This window comes from Primulina eburnea, chromosome 18 (assembly GCF_022965805.1).
Source record: "Primulina eburnea isolate SZY01 chromosome 18, ASM2296580v1, whole genome shotgun sequence".
NCBI classification, from domain to species: Eukaryota; Viridiplantae; Streptophyta; class Magnoliopsida; order Lamiales; family Gesneriaceae; genus Primulina; species Primulina eburnea.
The window spans coordinates 29,419,749-29,443,515 of record NC_133118.1 but is presented as its reverse complement, the minus strand read 5'-3'; the positions used below and the strand labels follow the sequence as shown (position 1 = coordinate 29,443,515).

Below are 23,767 nucleotides of genomic sequence, written 5' to 3'. Positions count from 1 at the left end.
CCGGCTTATTAAAATAAACATACTCATATTATATTGCTCTAATGTTTGTTGATTTGATTGATTTATATATGATTAATGTATGTTCTTAATTTTTTAAAATTTAAGTTAAATGAACATATTAATTTTTAGTTTAAGGTTCAGACTTAATTTTTTAAACTTCAAATTAAATAAAGTTAATTTATTTAATTGATAGATTGATACATCATTATGCATTATTTTCTCAATTATTAGTTAATAATTGATATATTTTTTTTTAATTTAATTTAGTTTATTTATTTTTTTAATTGATACATAACTATGCATTATTTCAACTAAAAAGTTGAATGCTATTAATATTTCTTACATATTTTTTTATTATGCATTCTTTCACATGAAAAAGTAGGCTACTATTAATATTTTTTAAAGGTATATTTTCTATGTTTCATAACAAAAAATAGTTAAAACTTAATTTTTTAAACTGCAAGCCAAATAAACATATACGTTTTATAAGCAAAAATGGTTCGAACCGTATTTTTTAAACTTCAAGTTAAATGAACATATAGATTTGTGGTTAGTGGTTCAGAGAATAATATATAAATCAAACAAAGAGAAGAATTTTGTTTTCTGCTATATATTTTATTTATTCAACAATGAGTCTTTTATATGCAAATACACATATGAAAAAACCCATAAAAATAGCAACAATATTTGACCATTAAATCATGAAATAACAAATATGCTAAGATAATTATTTTCTGTAATACTTTGTTAATAATAAACAATGACTAACAGACTTTATTTGACAAGACATATAACTAATTATTTCGACAAACCTTTAACAATTTAATAATATTTCCCTTAAACCGATAAGGTAAACATCGGCTTAATAAGAACATCATCCCTCAAATTTGTTTTGTAGTGTGCTAATACCAAGTAGCTCCCTTAGTTTATGAAATGCAGGCAGTTTCAGGGACTGTGTAAACATGTCAGCTGCTTGGTTTTCACTTTTGCAATAGATAAGATCAATTGTTTCATTCTTTGTGAGGTCACTTAAAATTGATATTTCACATCAATGAGCTTGCTTCTTCCATGGAGAACTAGATTCTTTGATAGTTTTATGGCTGAACTACTATCATAATAAATTATAAAAAGATCATGATTCTTGAATTTAAGCTCTTCAAGAATTTTTCTCAATCAAATAGCTTGACATGCACATGAAGTTGATGCAACGAATTTAGCTTCAATGGTTGATAAAGTAACAATTGATTGTTTCTTCGAAGTGCATGGAACAACCGCTTGATCTAAGAAAAAATCATATCCTTAAGTTCTTTTTCTATCATCTCGATCTCCTTCAAATCTGATTGTTCTCCTTTCTTATAGTAGAGACCAAGTTCTTGTGTTCGTTGTCGGCATCATAAAATCTTCTTAACAGCTTAAAAATGCATTTCTGTAGGATTCTCAATGTATCTGCTTATGAGACTGAAAGAATACATAATATCCGACATTGTTGTTGTCAAATACATTAAGCTTCTAACAATTTGGTTGTAAAATGTGTTGTCAATCTTCTTTCCTTCATAAATTTTTGTTAGCTTCAACCATAGTCTATGGGAGTACTTTCAGAATTGCATTTCTTCATATTAAATCTGCACAAAACTTTTTGAACACTTTTCTTTTGTGAAATAAAAATCTCATAAGTAGATTGAACTACTTCATACCAAGAAAATGATGCATCTTGCCAAGATCCTACATATCAAACTCAACCATCATGGACTTCTTAAATTTTTCAAACATGACACTATCATTTTCAGATAATATAAGATCATTAACATATAAACAAACAATGAGATTTTTCATTCATCTTAAATTTTGTACAAAGTTTATACTCATATGGACTTTTTTGAAAACATACCTTAAAAAATAAGTCTCAATTCGACTATACTAAACTCGTGGGACTTGCTTAAGCCCATACAAATTTTTTTTTCAATTTATACACTTTATGCTCATTTCCAACTTAATATAACAAGGAGGTTGATGGATACATATATATTCTTCCAAGTCTCCATGTAAGAACGTTCACAACCAAATAGAAGATAGACCATGAATATTGTGCTACTAAGGCAATTACCAATCTGATCGTATCATGTCTTGCAACTGAGCAAATATTTCTTTATAACCGACTCCAAACTCTTGTTTGTAATCTTTTGCTACCAACGGTGCCTTGAATTTGTCGGCTTTACATTTTCTTTCAATTTACTCTTGTAAATTTACTTCACACATCGTTTTTTGACCTTTTGGAAGCTCGATGAGTTCCCAAGTTTTATTTAAATCGATGGATGTGATTTCAGCATCCATTGCCTTTTGCTATTTTGATTCTTTGACACCTTCTTCGAAAGCTACTGGATCACAATATGAAAATAGAGCAAAATGAACAAATTAATCTTCAATTTGGTTATTACAAGTTACTTCATAATTTGTCATCCATGTTGCTCTTCTTCTAAATCGTTGAGATCTTTGTTCATTTTCTGTCTCATTGACTGAAATATGTTGATTGATTATTGATTGTTGTTTGTACTCTACAGATTATGCATTCTCCAAAGGATGCTGCATTTCTTCTCCATTTTCTCCATCAAAATCAGCTTGAATTGGTTGTTTAACAGTATTTTCATCAACGAAAAACTACTGAACATCATGAATATTTTTGGCATTGGGATAACTGCATCTACGGATTATCGTGTTAGTATCTATTTGGTTCAAATTTGAACACGATTCTTTTTCTGCGCATATATTTTACCTTGTTGACTTGTAACTCAACTGAGTTGAGATAAAGCGATGGTATTTTTTTTTAGCTCAAACCAATAATACCGAAAGTTTTAATAGGTATTCATTCACCCCATCTAAACATCTAGCCGGTCCTAACAACATATGAGATTGCGTACATGCTGATAGTCATAGACTAAAAAACGAAAACTAGAGAAATCCACCATTCATTGTTGCAATTGCAATTATTAAATAACAAAATGACAATTGGTTATTGTATACTGTTGAATTAGTTAAATATAATTTGACATAGTATATTGATAAAATAATGAATTCCTTCAAAAACATTGCTTAAGAATTGATATGTGCATTAACCGATATTTGAACAGTCGTTTATTAATTATTTTAATTTAAATTATTTAAATTGTGTTTGTTACATCCTTTTATTTTAATTTCAATTTAGTTTATTAATTTATTCAAGTTTTTGTTCAAGTTAATTAAAGAATTGTTTTTAATGTAGATTTGTAATATATCAAGTTTTGTCGGACGATATCCGTACTTGTTATTAAAACTTGACATGTACACAGAAATAACAAAAAAATTACATAACAAAAAGTAAATTATTTAAAATAAACATGTGAAAACATGTAAATTTCATATATGTAATGAATATGAATTTATAAAAAATATAATTTCATTTTTATTTATTATATCAACTAATTTTATCTCAAATAAAATCGTTTCCACGTGCAACGCACGTGCACTTTTCTAGTATTCATAGATATAGGGGTAACCAATTAATCTAAGGGTAATTTGGAGAAAAATGCCTTTGTCAATCATTTATTTAAGATTCAGTATCCATCAGTTTTTTTTGGTATTTTAGTACCTGATTAAAGATCAACTTAGTTTTTACTACATGTTTAATGCATTTTTACCTTTTTACCCTTTTAATTAATACAAATTTATATAAATACCTATTTATGTTGGTCATCTTCTCTTTCCACTCATCATTCCCAATGTTTTTGGATGACATGTAAATTAAATTCAATTTTTTTTTATTTAAATAAAATAAATTCGCAACTAACTGAACTTTTTGAAATACTTAGTTTTACTTGCGAAATACTTCATTTCAATTTTAAAATACTTGATTTAGTAAATGAAATACTCAGAATGTGTATTAAAATACTGAATATTCGAATATACAACGCAATTTCTCCAAATGCTCGCATTTTCATCCAAGATTCATTTGGATGACAAGTTCATTTCATTTAATTATTTTTTTATTGTTAAAAAACAAATTCGTAACTAAGTATGGAACTTTTTCAAGTACTTAGTTTTACTAGCGAAATACTTAATTTCAATTTTAAAATACTTGATTTGGTAAATGAGATACTCAGAATAGATATTAAAATACAGGATATTCAAATATGCAACGTAACTTCCCTAAACATGTTCATTTCATTTAATTATTTTTAAAAAAACTTTCGTAACTAAGTATTGAACATTTTGAAGTATTTATTTTTATTTGCGAAATATTTAATTTCAATTTTAAATACTTGATTTGGTAATTGAGATACTCATAAAAGTTAATAAAGTACTCGATAGCCTAGTAGGCAATGTAAGTTCACCAAGTGCTCACATTTCTATCCAAGATGCATTTAGATGACATGTACATTTCATTTAAATATTTTTTTTAATTTTAAAAGAAAAAAAATTTGCAACTAAGCATTGAACTTTTTGAAGTACTTAGTTTTACTTGCGAAATACCTAATTTCAATTTAAAATACTTGATTTGGTAAATGAGATACTCATAATGGGTATTAAAATACTAGATATTCGAATATGCAACGTAAGTTCACCAAGTACTCGCATTTCCATCGAAGATACATTTGGATGACATGTTCATTTCATTTAAGTTATTTTTTTATTGTTAAAAAAACAAATTTGCAACTAATCATTGAACTTTTTCAAGTACTTAGTTTTACTTGCGAAATAACTAATTTCACTTTTAAAATACTTGATTTGGTAAATGAGATACTCAGAGTGAATTAAAATATTGAATATTCGAATATGCAACGTAAGTTCACCAAGTGCTCGCATTTTCATTCAAGATACATTTGGATGACATGTTCATTTCATTTAATAGTTTTTTTAATTGTTAAAAAAACAAATTCGCAATAAGTATTGAACTTTTTCAAGTACTTAGTTTTACTTGCGAAATACCTAATTTCAATTTTAAAATACTTGATTTAGTAAATGAGATACTCATAATGAGTATTAAAATACTGGATATTCGAATATGTAACGTAAATTCACCAAGTGCTCGAGTTTCCATTTAAGATGCATTTGGATGACATGTTCAAGACTTTTCAGCAGCCACAAAGCTTTGAAAGAGAGAAAAGGCTTAGAGCGAAGATTTGAAGATTTCCGGACAATGTTCTTCGAGAGAATATCCCGTGATAGGAACGAGTAGCATAATCCGTGGATTTACAATTTACAGAGAAATATGAAGTCGAATACACGTCGATAGTCATAGTCCAGTAGGTCGAAAGCTATGGGATTTAATAAAATGACATGCAATTCACCATTGATAAATAATTAAAGAGATTTAATTACTTTACTGAGTTGAATTAGTTTGACATAGCTTAAGAGGGCGTGTTCAATTGGATATGAAATCTCGTCGAAAGCATAAATCATTGTCGAACGATTTAAGTAGATTAGCGAGGGGTAGGATACTTATTCATATCATTTAAATAAATAAACATAGTTCATTATTCATCATGGACTAATTGGGAGATGCATTATGAACATAGTTCGTAAATGAGCTTGAAGTTTGCACTTTAAGCATATCTATCGATTCTTAGATCAATGATTTATAAAATACACATAAATATTAATTGACAATACTTTTTTATATTCATTGAATGATTTATTTGAAAATTATACTTATTTGACATAATACTTATTGGTAATTATTCATTATATTTATTAGTATTTTTTTCTTTATACTTATGATTATTAATTTATAATATCATTAATATTCATTCACAATACTTATTGGTATTCATTAAATGACAATGCAATACTTCATTTGTTATCATCCTCATTAGTATTCTTTCATAATATTTATTGGTAATCATTCATTATATGCATCAATATTCTTTCATTATATTTATTATCAAATTTGAGTTTGTGAAGGGTAAAATCAATTATCAGTGGAATCTAATTATATATTAATTGTAACAATTTAGGTATCTCATTTTTATTTCACGGATCTCATCATCAAAGGCAACTCAATATTTACTTCAAATTATATATTTTGACACCATCAAATAATCGAATTTGAGTATTTAAATGGTAAAATCAAGTATTTGTGGACTCGTATTAGGCATTATTTGTATTAATTTAGGTATCACATTGGATACTTCTCAAGTAAAAATAAGTATTTTAAAATTTCAATACTTAGTTGAATTTGTTTTTTTTACAAAAAAAATATTAAACGAGATGAATATGTCATCCAAATGCATATTCCAAGGAAAGATAAATACTTGGTGAGCTTACGTTACATATTCGAATATCCAGTATTCTATTACATATTATGAGTATCTCATGTACCAAATTAAATATTTGCAATATCAAATTAGGTACTTCTCAAATAAAAACAAATACTTTAAAATTTTTATGCTCAGTTGGGAATTTGTTTTTTCTTTTATAGAAAAAATATTAAATGATATGAATATGTCATCCAAATGCTTATTCCATGGAAATATCAATACTTGGTGAACTTACGTTGTCTATTTGAATATCTAGTATTTTAATACATATTGTGAGTATCTCACTTACAAAATCAAGTATTTGCAAACTCAAATTAAATACTTCTCAAGTAAAACTAATTTTTCTTAGTTGAGAATTTTTTTAAATTATTAAATGAGATAAATATGTCATCCAAATGTATCTTCCATAAAATACCAACATTTGGTGAACTTACGTTGCTTATTCGAATATCCAGTATTTTAATACATATTGTGAGAATCTAATTTACGAAATCAAGTATTTGCAAACTCAAATTAAAATACTTCTCATTTAGGGAGTGAAATAAAGTATTGGTAGACTCAAAATAGATATTTTTTGTACTAAGTTAGGTATCAGATTTTAACTTCACAAATGACACATAAAAAATCACTCAATATTAGTTGAAACTTTATTTTTTATATCCCAAAATAATCAAAGTTGAGTCTTAAAAGGGTAAAATCAAGTACATGTGAAATCAAATTAGGTACTATTTGTATCAATTTAGGTAGTACATTTTTTATTCACAAATCTCATCATCAAAAAATATTCAATATTATCTTCAAATTATATATTTTGACATACTCAATCGAATTTGAGTATTTAAAAGGTAAAATCAAGTGTTTGTGAACTCGAATTATGTATATCAATTTAGGTATCACATTTTTGCTTCACGAATATCATCATCGGTATCACTTAATATTAACTTCAAATTATATTTTGGCATCCTCAAATAATTGGATATGAGAATTTACGGGGTAAAATCATGTATTTATATACTCTAATTAGATACTCTTTGTACCAATTTAAATATCACATTTTAACTCCACAAATGACACAATCAAAAATCACTTAATATTAATTGAAACTTAAGTATTTTCATACACATTTGAATTATTCAAATAGTCAAATCAAATATTTGGAACCCGAAAATAGGTATTTTATCGATCAAAATAAGTAATTTTTCTAATTCAACAATGAGTGAGAAACTATGTTTTTTAAAAAATTAGATGACATGAGTAAGTAATCTTAATGCATTTTCAATGAAAAGACCAACAATTATTGAATTTATTATGATAGCTCGAAGATCTAGTATTTTCTTACACATTTGGAGTATTCAAATAGTTAAATCATGAATTTGAAACACCAAAATAGGTATTTTGTAGGTCAAAATAAATACTTAATTTTATTTCAAGATGAGTGATGACATATGTTTTTTTTAAAAAAAATAAAATGACATGAATAAGTTATCCTAATGCAACAATGACTGAATTTATGGTGAATGCTCGAAAATATAGTATTTTATTATATGTTTGGAGTATTCAAAGAGCAAAATCAAGTATCTGAAACCCCATAATAGGTACTTTGTATGTCAAAATAAGTATTTAGTTTTATTCCATGATAATTGAGAAACAATATTTTGTTAAAATTATATTTTAAATGGAGAAAAATGATATAATTTTTGTGGATAAAATAATATATTTATTTAAATAATAAAGGGTAAAAATGTAAAGTTTGCTTTATGGGTAGTCAAAACTAAATGTATTGATTGTCAGTTATTGATTTCTACAAAATTATGGTTAGGTACTGAATTTTAAGTGAAACAATGACAGATGTATTTTTTTGAAATTTACCCTTAATCTAATCACCAAATATATAAGTGTTATTTTTTTTTTTCGAAATCAAATGAAATAAAACTATGCCAAGCTGGGAAATCTATTCCACCTAATAATATCATATTTAATTTTTAATTTCGAAATCAAATGAAATAAAACTATGCCAAGCTGGAAAATCTACTCCACCTAATAATATCATATTTAATTGATATATATATATATATATATATATATATATATATATATATATATATATTATATTTTTATATATGGTGTGTGCCAACCATACACACTTATGTATCTATTATATATAATAAATCATATTAAAATTGTCTATCCACGATAGAATTATATATATATATATATAATTCTATCTCCTTATATTTTGGTGTTATGTCAGTAATTTTTCGACGTCTCAAGGAAACCCTCAAGGATATATAATTGGATATCCCAACATTTCATTACATATACAGTCTCTTAATTATCATAATATTTCATACATTTTCCAGCATCATAACAATAAGAAAAAAGTTAAGAAACTCAATCCAAAATCATGGGAATCAAATTATACATGTTTAAAATTTTTATAAAGATTTTGTTAATGATAGCTCAGAACTGAAATCTTGGCTTGAGGACCACCTTGGACATATACAAAAGTGCATTGAGAACCAGGCTCCAATACTTTGATCCATTCAGGGAACTGGTAAGTGTTCTTCTCCTGTGTAGGAGACAGCCCCCACAATGGCCCTGTTAACTTTTCGAAGCCAAGCTTCAGCTCTGTGATCGGCTGCTTCGAAACGTTCTTGACTATCACTTGGTGTCGATAATAAGTCTCTTTGCCTACTCCCCATGAGTTTGTTATCGAGTGAAGAAACTTGACAGGGATATCTGCAAGAAACAATGGATATGTTGCCTATGAATATTCACCTGATTCGGATGTAAGATGTTGCTTAGGCTCCAAGTTATAATGCTGTATGCTTTTTACCTTTGGGTGAGTTGTTCTGAGGATTGTATGGTTTTGGTTGTTCTTGATGGTATGAACCTGGTGATTGAGGCCAACCGTTCGGTCAAGAATCGTTACATTAATGTTGAGATTGAAAATTTAGTTTTTGCTGACAGTTTCTGGATGTAATTTACCTGCAGAATCTTGAGGCAGGCTGTGGAGCTTGGAGAAAAGTCCTACAAGAGGGGCATTGCCTGATATAGTTGGTTCAGTTTGTTGATAATTAGACCTGTCGTCTGTGAATTCGTCGTTAGCATTCGGTCCTCCAACCAATGCGCCATGTATAACATTGGGATCTGCTTCGGGGCGTTTGTACCAAGTCTCGAATCCTTCCACACATCCAACCTTGGTCTGGAGGATGGAAACGGAGGCGATAGAAGCCCCTCTGTGATGAACATGCACCGGATAGTTCGGTCCATAACCCACCAAGTAACTCAGTGACTTAGGATTCTTGCCAAGAATATAATCAGCCTGTGCAGGTAGTCATAGGCATGAAATCAACAGAGTTTAGAAGAAAGAAAGAACTATAAAAAAAACGACGAAAGGGGGGCGATGTAGTATTCATACTTGTGATTTTGCGAAGTTGAGGAGATCTTGAGGTTGGATTTGTGGGGAATCAGGACAGTTGACTACACTTTTTTCTTTTGCAAGATAGTCAGAATAAACAGCAAGGAGAAATGCAGCAGAGGAAGAATACTGCAGATTGTTCCACTCATTTAAATAGACAAGGCCACCTGAAAATCATGGTTGAGTTAGGGAAAGTCATTTCTTAACTAAAAATTATTGAAATTTTATATGTAAATTTTTTACGATTAATACTCACCCGGAGTCAAAGGGACATTGTAGCCATCATTCTTTTGAAGACAAGCACAAGTGAAGTAATCGGCTTTGGCGCGATATTCTTGGAGTATCGAAGAGTATTGTCCTCCAGCTCCATCTAACAAAATCTGCACAAAATAAACTAACTCACTGTGATACAAGAATCTTGGTCTTCAATTCTGGTAATAGGATCGAATGTTTGTCGCAGTAGTTAAATATGAAGCTGATTCTAAAAAAATTATATGAAACAGTTTAAACAGCACATTTTGAATGGTATCCACATGTGCTCGAAATACGAGGATATTAAGTATCTCGACTTACCTTTGAGAGAAGAATCTGGACTCCAGCATACTTGTTGTCCCATGAAAATTGTTTGACAGCCATTCCAGTTCCCCCCAAGGAGGCACAGTTATCCGCAACATATTTCAAATAATAGTCATCATTAGTAGCTCTATACAGCCATGCTGCCCCCCATAAAAGCTCATCCTAATCACAATATCAAGAAAAAGATTAGAGACCCCAAAAAATCTAATAATAAACAAGAAACAGAAAACCCGATTAATTTTTCGCTAAATCGACCGATATTGACGAAAAAACTGAGAGATCACAACTCACAAAATAACCAGATGAAGGGTAGAATTGCTTGGCTGAGTCAATGGAATTATGATAGAATCCCCTGAACCTATCCGCAAATGAGAAAAGCTGGGAAAAACAAAACACAGAAAACATATCAGATAACACCATGTATTTTGAATTTAAGTTTACATTTCAGCTGAATCTAAAAACCAAAAAAAAAAAAAAAAGAATAAACTGCTAACCTGTTTTGCATGTATTAACAGAAGGTTAGAATATGCAGAATCATATTTCAAGAAAGCAACAGAGGCTGCAGCGAAGGCGGCTGCAGCTTCTCCGGCCAGGTCTGATCCTGGATGTTCAGGGTCTAGCCTGTATCCAGTCCTTGGCGTGCTCATATCCTCCGGGCGTTCCCAACAGTAATGATCCGATACCCCGTCTCCCACCTAGACACGAAAGTAGTCGATATCATCGTAAACTCATGAAATGATTGAGATATAAGTCGTTTGTAAAGCAACTATGTGACCAAGAAAATGCAAAAAAATTTGGTACCTGTGCCCAAAGAACATTTGGTTGAGTGTGTGCCTTGATGAAATAATCAGTTCCCCATTTGATGGCTTCCAAAGTGTGTCCCAACTGGTTGAGAGAGAGCAACTCTTTGTTGAAATCAATGGCTGCCCATGATAGCATTGTCACACCAAATGCCATTGGTAGGCCAAATTTTACATGATCTCCAGCATCATAGTACCCTCCAACCAAGTTCACCTGCCCATGAAACACACACAGATGGAGTCAAAATTATCATGTTGTTATATTCATTTCAAAGCCACAACAAAAAAAAAATGGAGGAGGTTTTACCCCTTGATCATAACCATCACGTAGCCCCGAGTCACCGCGCCATTTCACGCGTTGGCTCATAGGCAATTTACCGGACCGTTGCGCCTCATAGAACAAGAGACTCTTGTCGAGGGCGTCGGCATAGTCGAAAGCTTGTACCGTGGCTACATCCAAAGCAAATGAGCAAACTAACAAGGCAAGAATGACATATCCTGGTGCCAAAGTCACCATGTTCAATTTTCTTGTATGTCTTTAGGTAATCCTATGTACTCTTCCTAATGTGACAATATATATACATTTTAAGGATAATGTAAGAATTTTGGAAAATTAGTAATTAATTTGATATTATAAAATAAAGAATAATAATAATAAGGTAGGGGAGTCCAATGGGTGGTAGCCTCCACGTTCGTGGAAAATAAAGAATTGGAATTCATTTTCAAGATTGAGCTCCCCACGTTGTATTCTTATATTTAAAATTATAAATTAAATTGACACTTAGAGGGGAAAGTGTAATGAGGGAGCACAAATTACATGCATTTATGATATTTTCATATAATAAATATTTATGCAAAATAAATAAATATTTACATAGTTTTTTTTCTTTATTGAATGTATTTTTGTAATTTTTTTTTAGAGATCATGAATTTTTATGATTTCATTGGGGCATTTTTTGTAAAGCCGAAATGGAGAATGTGTTCATATGTTTTAATAATTTTTTTTTTTTTTAAAAAATGGGTTTTTTGTGATTTAATAAGGGGCATATTTGTAAAGTTAATTTATTTTTAAGAGATCATTAATTTGAGGACAAAAACTTGTCTGAGATGGTCTCATGAAACATATTTTATGAGACGGATCCCTTATTTGGGTATTCCATGAAAAAATATTACTTTTTGAGTATGTCTCTTGTGAGACGGTCTCACGAATCTTTATCTGTGAGACGAGTCAATTCTACCGATATTCACAATAAAAAGTAATACTTTTAGCATAAAAAAGTATACTTTTTCATCGATGATCCAAATAAGAGATCCGTTTCACAAAATACGACCCGCGAGACCGTCTCACACAATTTTTTGCTTTATTTTTTTATGCTAAGACTATTACTTTTTATTATGAATATCGTTAGGGTTAACCCGTCTCACAGATAAAAATTCTTGAGATTATCTCACAAGACACCTACTCTAATTTGAAATATATATTGTTGAGACACCTACTCTAATTTGAATTATATATTTTTGTGAAATTCAATTTGCGTAGTAATAATTGGTAAGAACAATTTGATAATTAATGAAACTTGATAGGGACAATGCGAAGAGACCAAATTTTTTCCCTCTATTTTCTGTATGTTGTATCTTTCTAACACAACCAATTTGGTAGGATTTTAAAAAAAAAATGTTCGAGAACTACAAATTTTGGAGAGGGTGGCTTTTTATAAAAAAAAAAAAAAATTGTAATAATGAAAATCTAAATGATAAAAATTTAACGTTTTTGGACGAACTTATCACACAAAATTTATCTAATACAGTTTACTTGGCTAACGCGACTTACAGACTACTATGTTAGCTTGAGATTTACTTAATATATATCGAAAAATATTGACTAACAAAAATATTTTTAAATCAGGTGTATAATGTTTACCCACTTTGTCTACAAATTTACACCACAAATGTCGAAAATTATTACAGGGAGCTGTTGGGCCGTGCTTGCATGCTTGAATTGCAAAAGATCTGGGCCACTTATTATTCAGAGTTTTGGGCTACAAAACCGGTCCAAAATCATATTTCATTGGGCCTTTCCTTCATATGCCCCAGATTGAATCCGGATCCGACTTAATAATTTTATTTTCAAAGAAAAAATTATTAGTAAACATTTTATATAAATTAGTTCATTTTTTTAATTAACCCACAAATTTATATTGGCACGTGTTAATATGAAATTGATTGATTTGTTTATGAAATAATTATGACTTATGAGATCATAGGTTATAGGGTTTAGGATAATTAGAGTTTGAAATTCTTTTATATAGGATAACAATAATGTATTTGACCTAGCAAACCTTTCGGCAACATGATATGCCTTCAAGTCATGATTTATTCTATGATTTATAACTTTGTGTCGACGATGACACGACGATTATGATCTTAGCTTATATGATCATCGAGGATGTGAGCATGTTTTATATAAATCGTCATATCATATTTATATATCAGTTTTGATATGTAGAACACACATCATGCGCACTTATGCGTGCACTGATGAGATGACAATCACATATTGGATGTGATAAGACATAGAAAAATTGTAAATCTAATATACGAATGTCACTTCATCGATGCTCACATAAGTGTGCACGATATGTGTATATCATATCAAAAACGAAGATGTCAATTTTAATAAAAGAAAACACCACATGACCTTTTAAACCGGATTTTTTAGTACTATACCAAAACATGCAATGCAATACCTTAAAATAATAATAATCAAGAAACATAGAGAGCTGATATTAATAGGAAAAAATCCATAAGGTTGAAAATATAAAATTTAAGACATAAATAAACCTAAAGACAAAAAAAAAAACATAAAATTCAAAAATATAAATAATAATATATTTATTTTTTGACAAAATATCAATTTTAGTCATGTATGTACTGAGTCATGACATTCTTAATCATGTATATTATGTCGAATCTATTATAGTCATGTAATATGTTTTGATAATCAATCTTATCTCCTTTTCCCTAAACGCGCGTTATTAAATTAGTGATATCATTGTTAAAATTTTATAATTACGGTATCAAAAATCTCTCTTGACATGTAAATGTGTTTATCAATGTAATTATAAAAATTTAATAATGATTTTAATCATTTTTTTTACGTAAATTTTGTTAAAATGACTAAAATTGAATGTCAAAACATAATTACATACATTATCATAATTGATTCAACAAAAAATACAGAACAAAAAAATATTACGATACAATACATACACGATTAAAATTTAAATATACATAACCAAAAAATATAACAATACAATATATATAGGGGTGGGCAATCGGATCGGGTTTTTCGGGTTCTACCCGACCCGAACCTGATTGGGTGCAATTTTCGGGTAAAATCGGGTAACTAGTTGGGTTTGCGTACTACTCGAACCCGACTATATTTTAGTCGGATCGGGTACCCGATTGTTTTTTAAAAATAAAAATAATAAAATATGAGCTTATAATTGGATCGGTCCAGTTTAATAAATTGGAAAATATTGCACCGCAACTAATCAATTATTACATTCTTTTTCAAAGCTGTATCTATACGTTTCTCATTCCAAAGCACCGCAATTACTGACCTCTACTTTGAATGAGGGTCGGTGATTGTGAGCAGTAGTCCCGGGAGAAAATGTTATTTTGTCAAAAAAAAAAAACGAACCCAACCTTATCGGGTACCCGAAACGCGGATAGTGTCCAGAATCGGATCGGGTTCGGGTAATGAAAATGCTACCCGAAAAAATCGGGTACCCGATCCGAACTATCCGAAACCCGAAAAACCCGGCCCGTGCCCACCAACAATACAATATATACACTACTGAAATTGACATTTATCTTTATTTTCAAAATGCAGTGGTTGGGATATTCCAATATATTTTATTACTATCCACCATTTACCGGACAACAATACCCTACAACGTCGACTAAGGTCATGTCAAATTTAGCTTTAGATATAGGACACTGAGTCAGCAAATTTACGAGAAATTATTAATAAACAAAATGATTTCAATTTGGAAATTGAATTTTGTATTTGGATGTATATTTATAATATTGAATATAGAAATTACATCTTTTCTTCAATAAAATTATTACAATGACATAGTTCTTCGTCTCTATACACTTTTGGACCACGTCCAATAACTTCGATTTCTGTATTAAAGCACGTTTATATGTCCGCGAGATCAGTGACGAAGCCAAAAATATAGATATGCGAGATCAGTGACCTCGGACTAAATACAAGTTTGAACCAAAAAATCTATATAAAAAAAAAATTAAAAGTAGAAAAACCATCCGAACTTAATTAAAAAAAATTAAAAATAGAAAGATCAGCCCGAAGTACAACCCGAGTGGGTCATAAGGTGGCTCCGCCCTTGGTCGAGATGTCACGTTCCTCAAGTTGTGAGCACCTTTTATGCCTAAAGGTCATTTACATAAAGTCAAGCTCAATTAAGGTGACAAGTTTTTTTTATATATATAGAATTAACGCAAAAAATTTGTGAGATAGTCTCATGAGATTTTGTGAAACAATCTTACAAGTAATTTTGTGAGACAGATCTTCTATTTGAGTCATTATCTTATTGTCGAAAATCATGATATTAGTCCATTAATTTGTATTTTATTGGAGTGTTAATATGATATCGGACATGTCAACGATGTCCGGCACCACATTATTATTTTATGGCACAACATAAAAGGCTAAACTGAAAAAAAAATACAAACTAATGAACTAAAATCGTTAACTATCCAACAAACAAGAACAAAATTAAAAACATGCAAGTTACATGACCAAAAACATAATTTTCTTAACATCGAAAAGACGATTTTATAATATCTAGATCTTCGTAATTAATACTTGATACATATAAAAATAATCATTTCTACAATACAAGTAAATTATGAAATCATTTTGCGGCCAATGTTTTTTAGTCTATCTGACATCAAAATCATAAATTTGATACGAGATCTCGAGCTTAAACCCGACTATATCTCTAAAAGAAGTAATATCATAGCTTAGATATGCTGACGGATGTCAAGATTCACATTCGAAAGTGTCATTTTAAGTAAAGTGTGGCTTTTTAAAATTAAAGTTAAAAAGCAATAAATATTTTAATCTTTGCGTAGCTTCGAAATAGTTCAGACAGAAAAATATCTGAAATTAATAATATTATTCCACAATTATCTTTAATATTGGTGTGAGATCACAACAGTACTGTATATGACAAAGTTTTGTGGAATATCATATATAATATAGATCAGACAAAAAAAAAAATTCTATATAAATCTTTGGCAACAACTTGTGTGAGACGGTTTTACCCGTCGTATTTTATGAGATGAATATCTTATTTGGGTCATTGATGAAAAAAATATTATTTTTTATGCTAATAGTATTACTTTTTATTGTAAATATCGATAGAGTTGACCACTCTCACAGATAAAGATTCGTGAGACCATCTTAAAAAAGATCTACTCTAAATCTTCTATTTATTTTCATTCATGCCCTTTCTTCATTACGAAAAAATATATTATTTAAAAATTATAATTTGTGGTAACGGTTTATAAAAGACATGTTTTACATTTTATAGTAGCTCAAACACTAAAAGTCTCGATGTTAGAGATTATTATTGTATCTCAACATTCCATATCTCAAAAATTGTACTCTTTTTATTACATCTCAACAATCTACGTCTCAATAATTGTACTTTTTACAATATTATATGATAATATAATACAAGATCTTATCTCTGATATCAATTATAGGACTGAAAAATTGTTTTTTTATATATAAAAAACTATTGTTTGTGGTAATAGAGTAACTCTAATATTTTAAGTTGTGAATAAACTAAGGGCCGTGTGTATCGATTGTTCTATTAGTAAAGATAATTATTGTATCCTAACACAAATATTAATGGAGTACAACAAAATTTGCATTCCTGTTCTAGTCTTAGTTTAATATACTCCTAAAAAATAAACCAATAAAACAAAAATACTTCTGGGAGGACAAAGTTTAAAAATATGGGTAATCACTAATCATATACAAACCACTATATTATTAAAAATATCTCGTGAAAAAATTATCAATTAAATCCTCATATTTTCAAATCTTGAATACATGTACTCCTAAAAACACATACGTACGAGATTATGTCCGCTCAGTATTTTAAAACATGGATGTGTGTGCTCAAAATTGGTATCAGAGCCAAGGTTACGGGTTCGATTCTCATTGATTGCAAGGAGTGCAATTATTAGGAGGGAGATTGTTGGGTACAATAATTGTCCTTGCTTGGTAGAACGATCGAACCGTGGTGCTTGAGCTGCTGTGCGGTTTAAAAGATTTGAGTTACATCATTACTACTAGCTATAACTTTTGGTAAAGCGGCAATCGCTCGATCTTACAAATATTATAAAAAATAAAAAGACTGACAAGTTTGCTTGTTCAACCAGAATTCGAATGTGTGATTAAAGCATTAATCCATCAATATGCACAGCTGTAGTGACTTTAATTACATATATTGATTAGATTATATTGACAAAGACAAGTCGAAATTCTGATTAGTATTATATTAATTGTCAAAGCCAAACGCAACTTGACTAAAGGAGACATCTGTTGGGAAGGTTCGATCTGGGTGGTGTGGGCCATACTCAAGATCAAGGGTTGAGATTCATATCATGGGGAATAAAAAAATTTTAAAAAAAAAAAATTGGGCCAAAAAAAATTCTGGTATTTGGATGTACTCCTGCAGGCACTGCCTGTAGGGGTAGGGTGAAATAATCCCATCTGATTGGGCGAATGGTAAAAGTCTAAATCACTATATTAATCATAATTATAAGCCTAATTAACCTAAAAAAACAAATTAACAATCGACAAATTACTTCGAAAATACCCAAAAGTCCTCTGATGTTTTGGATAATTACAAACATTGTCTTGTCAATTAAGAATCTTTATTAGACAAGAGATGCCTATAAAACTGAATTGGTCTCTTGGTTTGTGACTTTCTGGTATATGGTCGTGTCATTGAATCGATGAAACTGATCAGATAAATAATACTGTGATTATTAAAATATTTATATAAGATGTAGAATGATACTGAATAATAAAAATATATTTGGTTTGACTGATTAAATTTGGGATAAAATAATAAATTATAATTTATTTTTTTCTAATAATTAATGAATATAAATAAATGAAAGATAAAAATGATAAATTTTGTAATGTTAGTTTTATGATTTGATTAACATGTCATAAATAAATAATGATTTGATTGATGTAAAATAAATTATCGATATATAGATTTGAAACTAAACATTTGATTATGTTTAATTAACCACACACAACATTATTTTATTAATTTTCTCAACATAAACTTTTACTATATTATATTTATGAAGTGATCATTTTGATAACAACAAAATACTCTTATGGTTATGCATTTTTTCACCCTAAATTATAGTACTATAAAAAAAATTAAGTAACATAATGACTACCTAAAATGCTTATTGCAAAAAAAAAAATAATAATGCTACATGTACAACCAGATCTGCACTATAATTCTCACAACACGAAAAATTCAATATAAAAATTTCATTCATCAAAATCTCAAGATAAATTCAATACAAAATCTCTGATATAATTGTTATAAATATCGATATATGATATCTTTGTTGTATCTTTAGCATTATTCATTAATATAACATAGTTTTTAAATCTCCAACTATGATATAAATAATTAATCTCGAACTTGAAATTCGGCCGTTTTAGTGATATATGGTGCCACCATACCTAGAGGTTTGTGACTAACTGTTTGGTAAGGTTGGTAAAGATCTTTATCATGTAATAATTATAAATAAAATTTAAATATTTTCAATTTAAGATAATCATATTTACCTCTAGTAAACCAATCAATTGGGGGCAAATAAAATAGAGTGCATGTGAATTGCAAAGGGACATTTTAAGAAAGTGCATGAAGAGACACTTTGTTTTATTTTTTAATCTTTTCTTGAATTTTCTGTTTGGAGTTGAAAGTGTGATTTATTTAATTATTTAAATGGTGAAAATTGAAAGCTATCACCAGAAAAAGAAAGGGTAATTTCTCAAAACTTAATAATCAAATAAATTTATAATTTTTAAATAATAAAGTCCTAATTTAAGAAGAGTATGTCTCTTGTGAGACAGTCTCACGAATCTTTATCCGTGAGACTCGTGAGACGAGTCAACCCTATCGATATTCACAATAAAAAGTAATACTCTTAGCATAAAATTAATAATTTTTTATGGATGACCCAAATAAGAGGTCCGTCTGACAAAATACGATATATGAGACCGTTTCACACAAATTTTTGTTTTTAAGAAACAATGTGACATCTGGTTGGATTGGAATTATTGCAGTTGGCATGACATAAGTGGAAAAGACTTGTCTTCCACTTTAGAAGTCAAATATGATGTACGGGAATTTGGTAAAATCTTCTTTTGTTGTGAGTTACTGATCCAACATGGGGTGTCCTTCTTCTTGGCATCCATTTCATCCTCCATTGTTCCCTTTGAGGCGAGCCGAGTCGATTCGGTATCGAGTCGGGTTTTATGTTGTTTAATCATGTCAATTAGATTATTATTTTTTTATACATATACAACAGAGGTAGATGAGTTACTGATTCAACATGGGGTGTCTGTCTTCTTGGCATCCATTTCATCCTCCATTGTTCCCTTTGAGGCAAGCCGAGTCGAGTCGGTATCGAGTCGGGTTTTATGTTGTTTAATCATGTCAATTAAATTATTTTTTACACATATACATACAACAGAGGCAGGGGAGATACTTTTGGCTTAATTAGATTCAATTTAATAGGCTCAACTTTTGAGGGAATGTTTGTCTATTTAATAGGTCTTTCATAAGACGGTCTCACAGATCTTTATTCGTGAGACACATAAATCATGTCCATATTTACAATAAAAATTAATATATTTGACATAAAAAGTAATACTTTTTGGTGGGTGACCCATATAAAATATCCGTTTAACAAAATTGATCCGTGAGACCGTCTCATATGAGTTTTTGTGTTGTCTATTTGACTAGACAAAGTATTTTTTATTTAATTTAAATTATGTGTGTTATTTTTTTCAATCAATAAATAAAATATATTACAAAATCAAAGTCGATATAAATACAAACCTTTGTGTGATATTTTGTTATACGTAGGAATAAGTGTGGCACACAAGGCTTTGATATCATGTTTCTCAAGCATAATCGTTTTCGATTTCAACTCAATTTTCATGTAAAAATTTGTTCACAGGCTGACAATTTTTACCACGGATTCGAAGCTCCGTGAGAAAAATCCAAAACGGAGATGAAGATCCGCGATTTTTTGGGGAGTATCCCCATCCCCAAAAATAATATTTAATAATATTATTATCATTAATAGTAATAATATAATAATAATATTTTTTGAAAATATTAATAATAATATTGATATTAATATTAATTTTATCATTGCTAATAATTGATAATAATAAATTTGAGTTCGTGAAATCTCTGCCCCACTAACATTTTTAAAACAAAAATAGGGTGAGATGATGATTTAATCTCCACAAGTTCGAGTTCAGGAATTCCTCGAACACGAAAAAGTGAGGATCAAGACGGATATGAGGGTGTTGATAGAATTCGGAGACGGAAAAAAGATGGCAAACCTGCTTCGCTCCGCTCTAACTAACATGTACAAAATATTTATATTTTACCTTGTTGTTTTGTGATAATACCCAACCCTCGCTATCAAAACGGGGCCATCTTACTTGAAAAAACATGCTACTCCAACAGCTTTCACTTCACTAAGTACATCTCCTCTCTCTATATATTTATCTATTTCTCCATGTTTCTTCCCACAGAAAATGAAGCCATGTGACCAAACTTGTACCTCAAGCAATGATTCCTCAGTCTTTTCTAGCCATCCGTTATCACAGGAGGCAAGTTTCTTGGATTCCCAGCTGAGCTTTGCCTCGGTTCCGTCCCTTGCAACGTCGCCCCAAAACCAATGTCACGTCCTAAACATGAACCATCGATGTGTGGCAACTCTTAAGGGACAAAACTCCTACACATCATCCCTTCTTCTTTACGGAGGATTCTTCTTCACCGGCTCTTCGGATGGAGAAATTCGGTTATGGAAACATGATGCTCTAAGGTCTACGATGGACTCTGAGAATCTGACTGATGATAACATGGTTGTGGCAGGAAAAGGTGCAGTTAAAGCTCTAGTAGCAGCAGAAGATAAAATCATCAGTGCTCATCAGGACCATAAAATCCGAGTATGGAAAGTCGATAAACTTAATAACGATCACCAGAAGTTCACACATTTAGCCACACTCCCAACACTAAGTGACCGTGCCCTCAAAATTTTCTTGCCCAAGAACCATGTCCAAGTAAGAAGGCACAAGACATGCACATGGGTTCACCACGTCGACACAGTTTCGGCGCTAGCTATATCAAGTGATGAATCCTTATTATACTCAGTTTCTTGGGACCGAACACTGAAAATCTGGAGGACAACAGATTTCAAGTGCTTGGAATCAATAGCCAAAGCACATGATGATGCAATAAACACCATCATTACATCGAGCGATGACCATATTTACACGGGATCATCAGACAAGAAAATCAAAGTTTGGAAACAGACTCCAGGTGATATGAAGCATTACCTAGTGGCTACACTAGAGAAACACAAGTCTGGGGTTAATGCACTTGCGCTAAGCAGAGATGGATCGACACTGTACTCTGGAGCTGGTGATAGATCAATCCTAGTTTGGACAAAAACTGCCGGTAGCGGCTACATGGCGGCAGTAGGGGCACTGAGGGGGCACACTAAGTCCATATTGTGTCTGGCTACTGTATCGGATTTAGTGTGCAGTGGTTCGGCTGATAACACAGTGAGAATTTGGAGGGGGACTGAGAATTCATACTCTTGTGTAGCGGTTCTTGAAGGCCACAAAGGGCCAGTCAAGTGCATTACTGTGGCATTTGATCCTACATCAGAAACAATATCAACATATCTCCTATATAGTGCAAGTCTGGATTTCGACATTAAGGTCTGGCAGATTTTTCTACCCCCGGAATAAGTTGTGGTAGATTTTTTAACCTGTAATTAGAAGAAAGCACTCCTGTTATCGGGGTTTCCGGATTTTTCGAGGCCTATCCCACATATATATTTTATAACTGATCGAGTATAAACATCTTATATGTAGGAGTAATTCTAAGAGTAGAATGTAATTATGTAAGCAACCAATTACTCCACAAAGCAGTTGGTTTTCCAGGGCTTAAAGTCAATAGTTTCCAGTCACCCCAAAATGCGGATGTCTCAAAAATGGGATTATACTATCTATATAAACCTTAATGAATGCATATAACTGAACACTTGCGCAAAATAACAATTACAATGTTCTCTCATTCGCAGTCTTTCTATTCCCAAACGTCTTAATAAAAGTGCCACCTTACTTATTTCTTTAATAAAAACTCAAAACATGGCCACAAACTTGGAAACAGATTCCGCTAATACTTGAACATGTATTAAAGTATGTATTTAAATAACATTTCGTTGTTATTCATAAACATCTAAACAGACCCTAAAACTCAGAATAATGTTTCCAAATTCCTGCTCGGAAACTATCTTAAGCTCATCCAAGTACAAAGAAGACTAATCAATTAATCAACTCTGCTTCTACAACTTCTAAAACTGATAATGGAAGATCAGTTATCTTACTTCAATAGTATGAAGTTCACTGGTGATCATAAAGAGAGGAGAAATCCAATTTGTGGAAGGCTAAAGTAAAATTTGGGCAGACCCAAAAGTCCACTTCAAAAAGCAGTTCACAATAATACACTAATTTTAGGAAAAAAGGAGATACAGGCAAGTAAAGTTATAGAATTATGATGTGCAATTTTAGCATTCATCTTTTGCTTTTCTTGGCTAAAAGCATTCATCTTTTCCAGCTGATAGACCTACTGGACATCGACTTAATATATATTATAGTCACTTGACCTGCTTTTAAAGTCTTTTTATCATCTAAGCTCAGGAAATTTTAATTATAGAATTCATGTTCCTAATAATGACAAAAATCAGTCAAGAAAACATATCTCCTATTGTTCACTCTCGGGAGAAAATGATTCAGCCACCTCTACTTGATGTAAACATGAACCAGAATTGGCATGTTCAATGATTTTTACAGAATGTTCGACAAGTTGAAGGCTTAATGATTTGCCTTAAAATCCAATAACATGTAGAAGTAAGATAAATATCTTACATTCCAAGTTAGAGCAAAACAGCAATAACATTAAGCAACTTGGGTTTTCGATTTTCTTTCACCTCATTATCGAATATCATGATTGTGAAGATACTCACAATCAAAATTTAAGATTTTATTTATGTTGCTTGTGTTGTAACAAAGAAAATTCATCTATTTTTCACGTTTAAACAACAACGAGCTCGTTGTTGTTATGATAACTAGTTTCATTTGCCTGTTCTCCGACGGGCACAATCAGAACGACTATTTGGTATTGCTCAACAAAAGAACACCTTTTCGTGTTTGAAATTAACCTTCCATTTTACATATTTTTAACTTGAGAGAGTGTAAAGATTCAAAGATTATATCAGCTGGGATTGGA

The 23,767-nt window shown here is 30.5% G+C and overlaps 2 protein-coding genes across 2 annotated transcripts; one reads left to right on the top strand and one right to left on the bottom strand.

The window, feature by feature from the left end:
• Positions 1-8,623: 8,623 nt before the first annotated feature.
• LOC140819849 (endoglucanase 5-like) lies at positions 8,624-11,604 on the bottom strand. The gene is made up of 10 exons (XM_073180087.1): positions 11,395-11,604; positions 11,089-11,301; positions 10,782-10,982; positions 10,579-10,665; positions 10,285-10,449; positions 9,968-10,091; positions 9,712-9,878; positions 9,279-9,615; positions 9,127-9,183; positions 8,624-9,029 (listed from the first exon to the last, which is right to left on the bottom strand). Exons 1-10 carry the CDS (start codon positions 11,602-11,604, stop codon positions 8,740-8,742), a joined length of 1,851 nt encoding a protein of 616 aa, XP_073036188.1. The 3' UTR covers positions 8,624-8,739.
• Positions 11,605-20,910: 9,306 nt separating this feature from the next.
• LOC140820311 (protein JINGUBANG-like) lies at positions 20,911-22,517 on the top strand. Its single transcript, XM_073180660.1, has one exon. The coding sequence runs from the start codon at positions 21,004-21,006 to the stop codon at positions 22,222-22,224; it is 1,221 nt and encodes a 406-aa protein (XP_073036761.1). The 5' UTR covers positions 20,911-21,003; the 3' UTR covers positions 22,225-22,517.
• Positions 22,518-23,767: the final 1,250 nt, after the last annotated feature.

What these genes read in the sequence shown, in the direction of transcription:
- LOC140819849 (XM_073180087.1), bottom strand. Translation starts at nt 11,604, where the DNA reads ATGGTGACTTTGGCACCAGGATATGTCATTCTTGCCTTGTTAGTTTGC. An exon ending in CAAATGTTCTTTGGGCACAG is followed by an intron (nt 10,983 to 11,088) that starts GTACCAAATTTT and finishes TTTCGTGTCTAG; the next exon opens with GTGGGAGACGGGGTATCGGA. An exon ending in ACCCTTCATCTGGTTATTTT is followed by an intron (nt 10,450 to 10,578) that starts GTGAGTTGTGAT and finishes TATTGTGATTAG; the next exon opens with GATGAGCTTTTATGGGGGGC.
- LOC140820311 (XM_073180660.1), top strand. Translation starts at nt 21,004, where the DNA reads ATGAAGCCATGTGACCAAACTTGTACCTCAAGCAATGATTCCTCAGTC.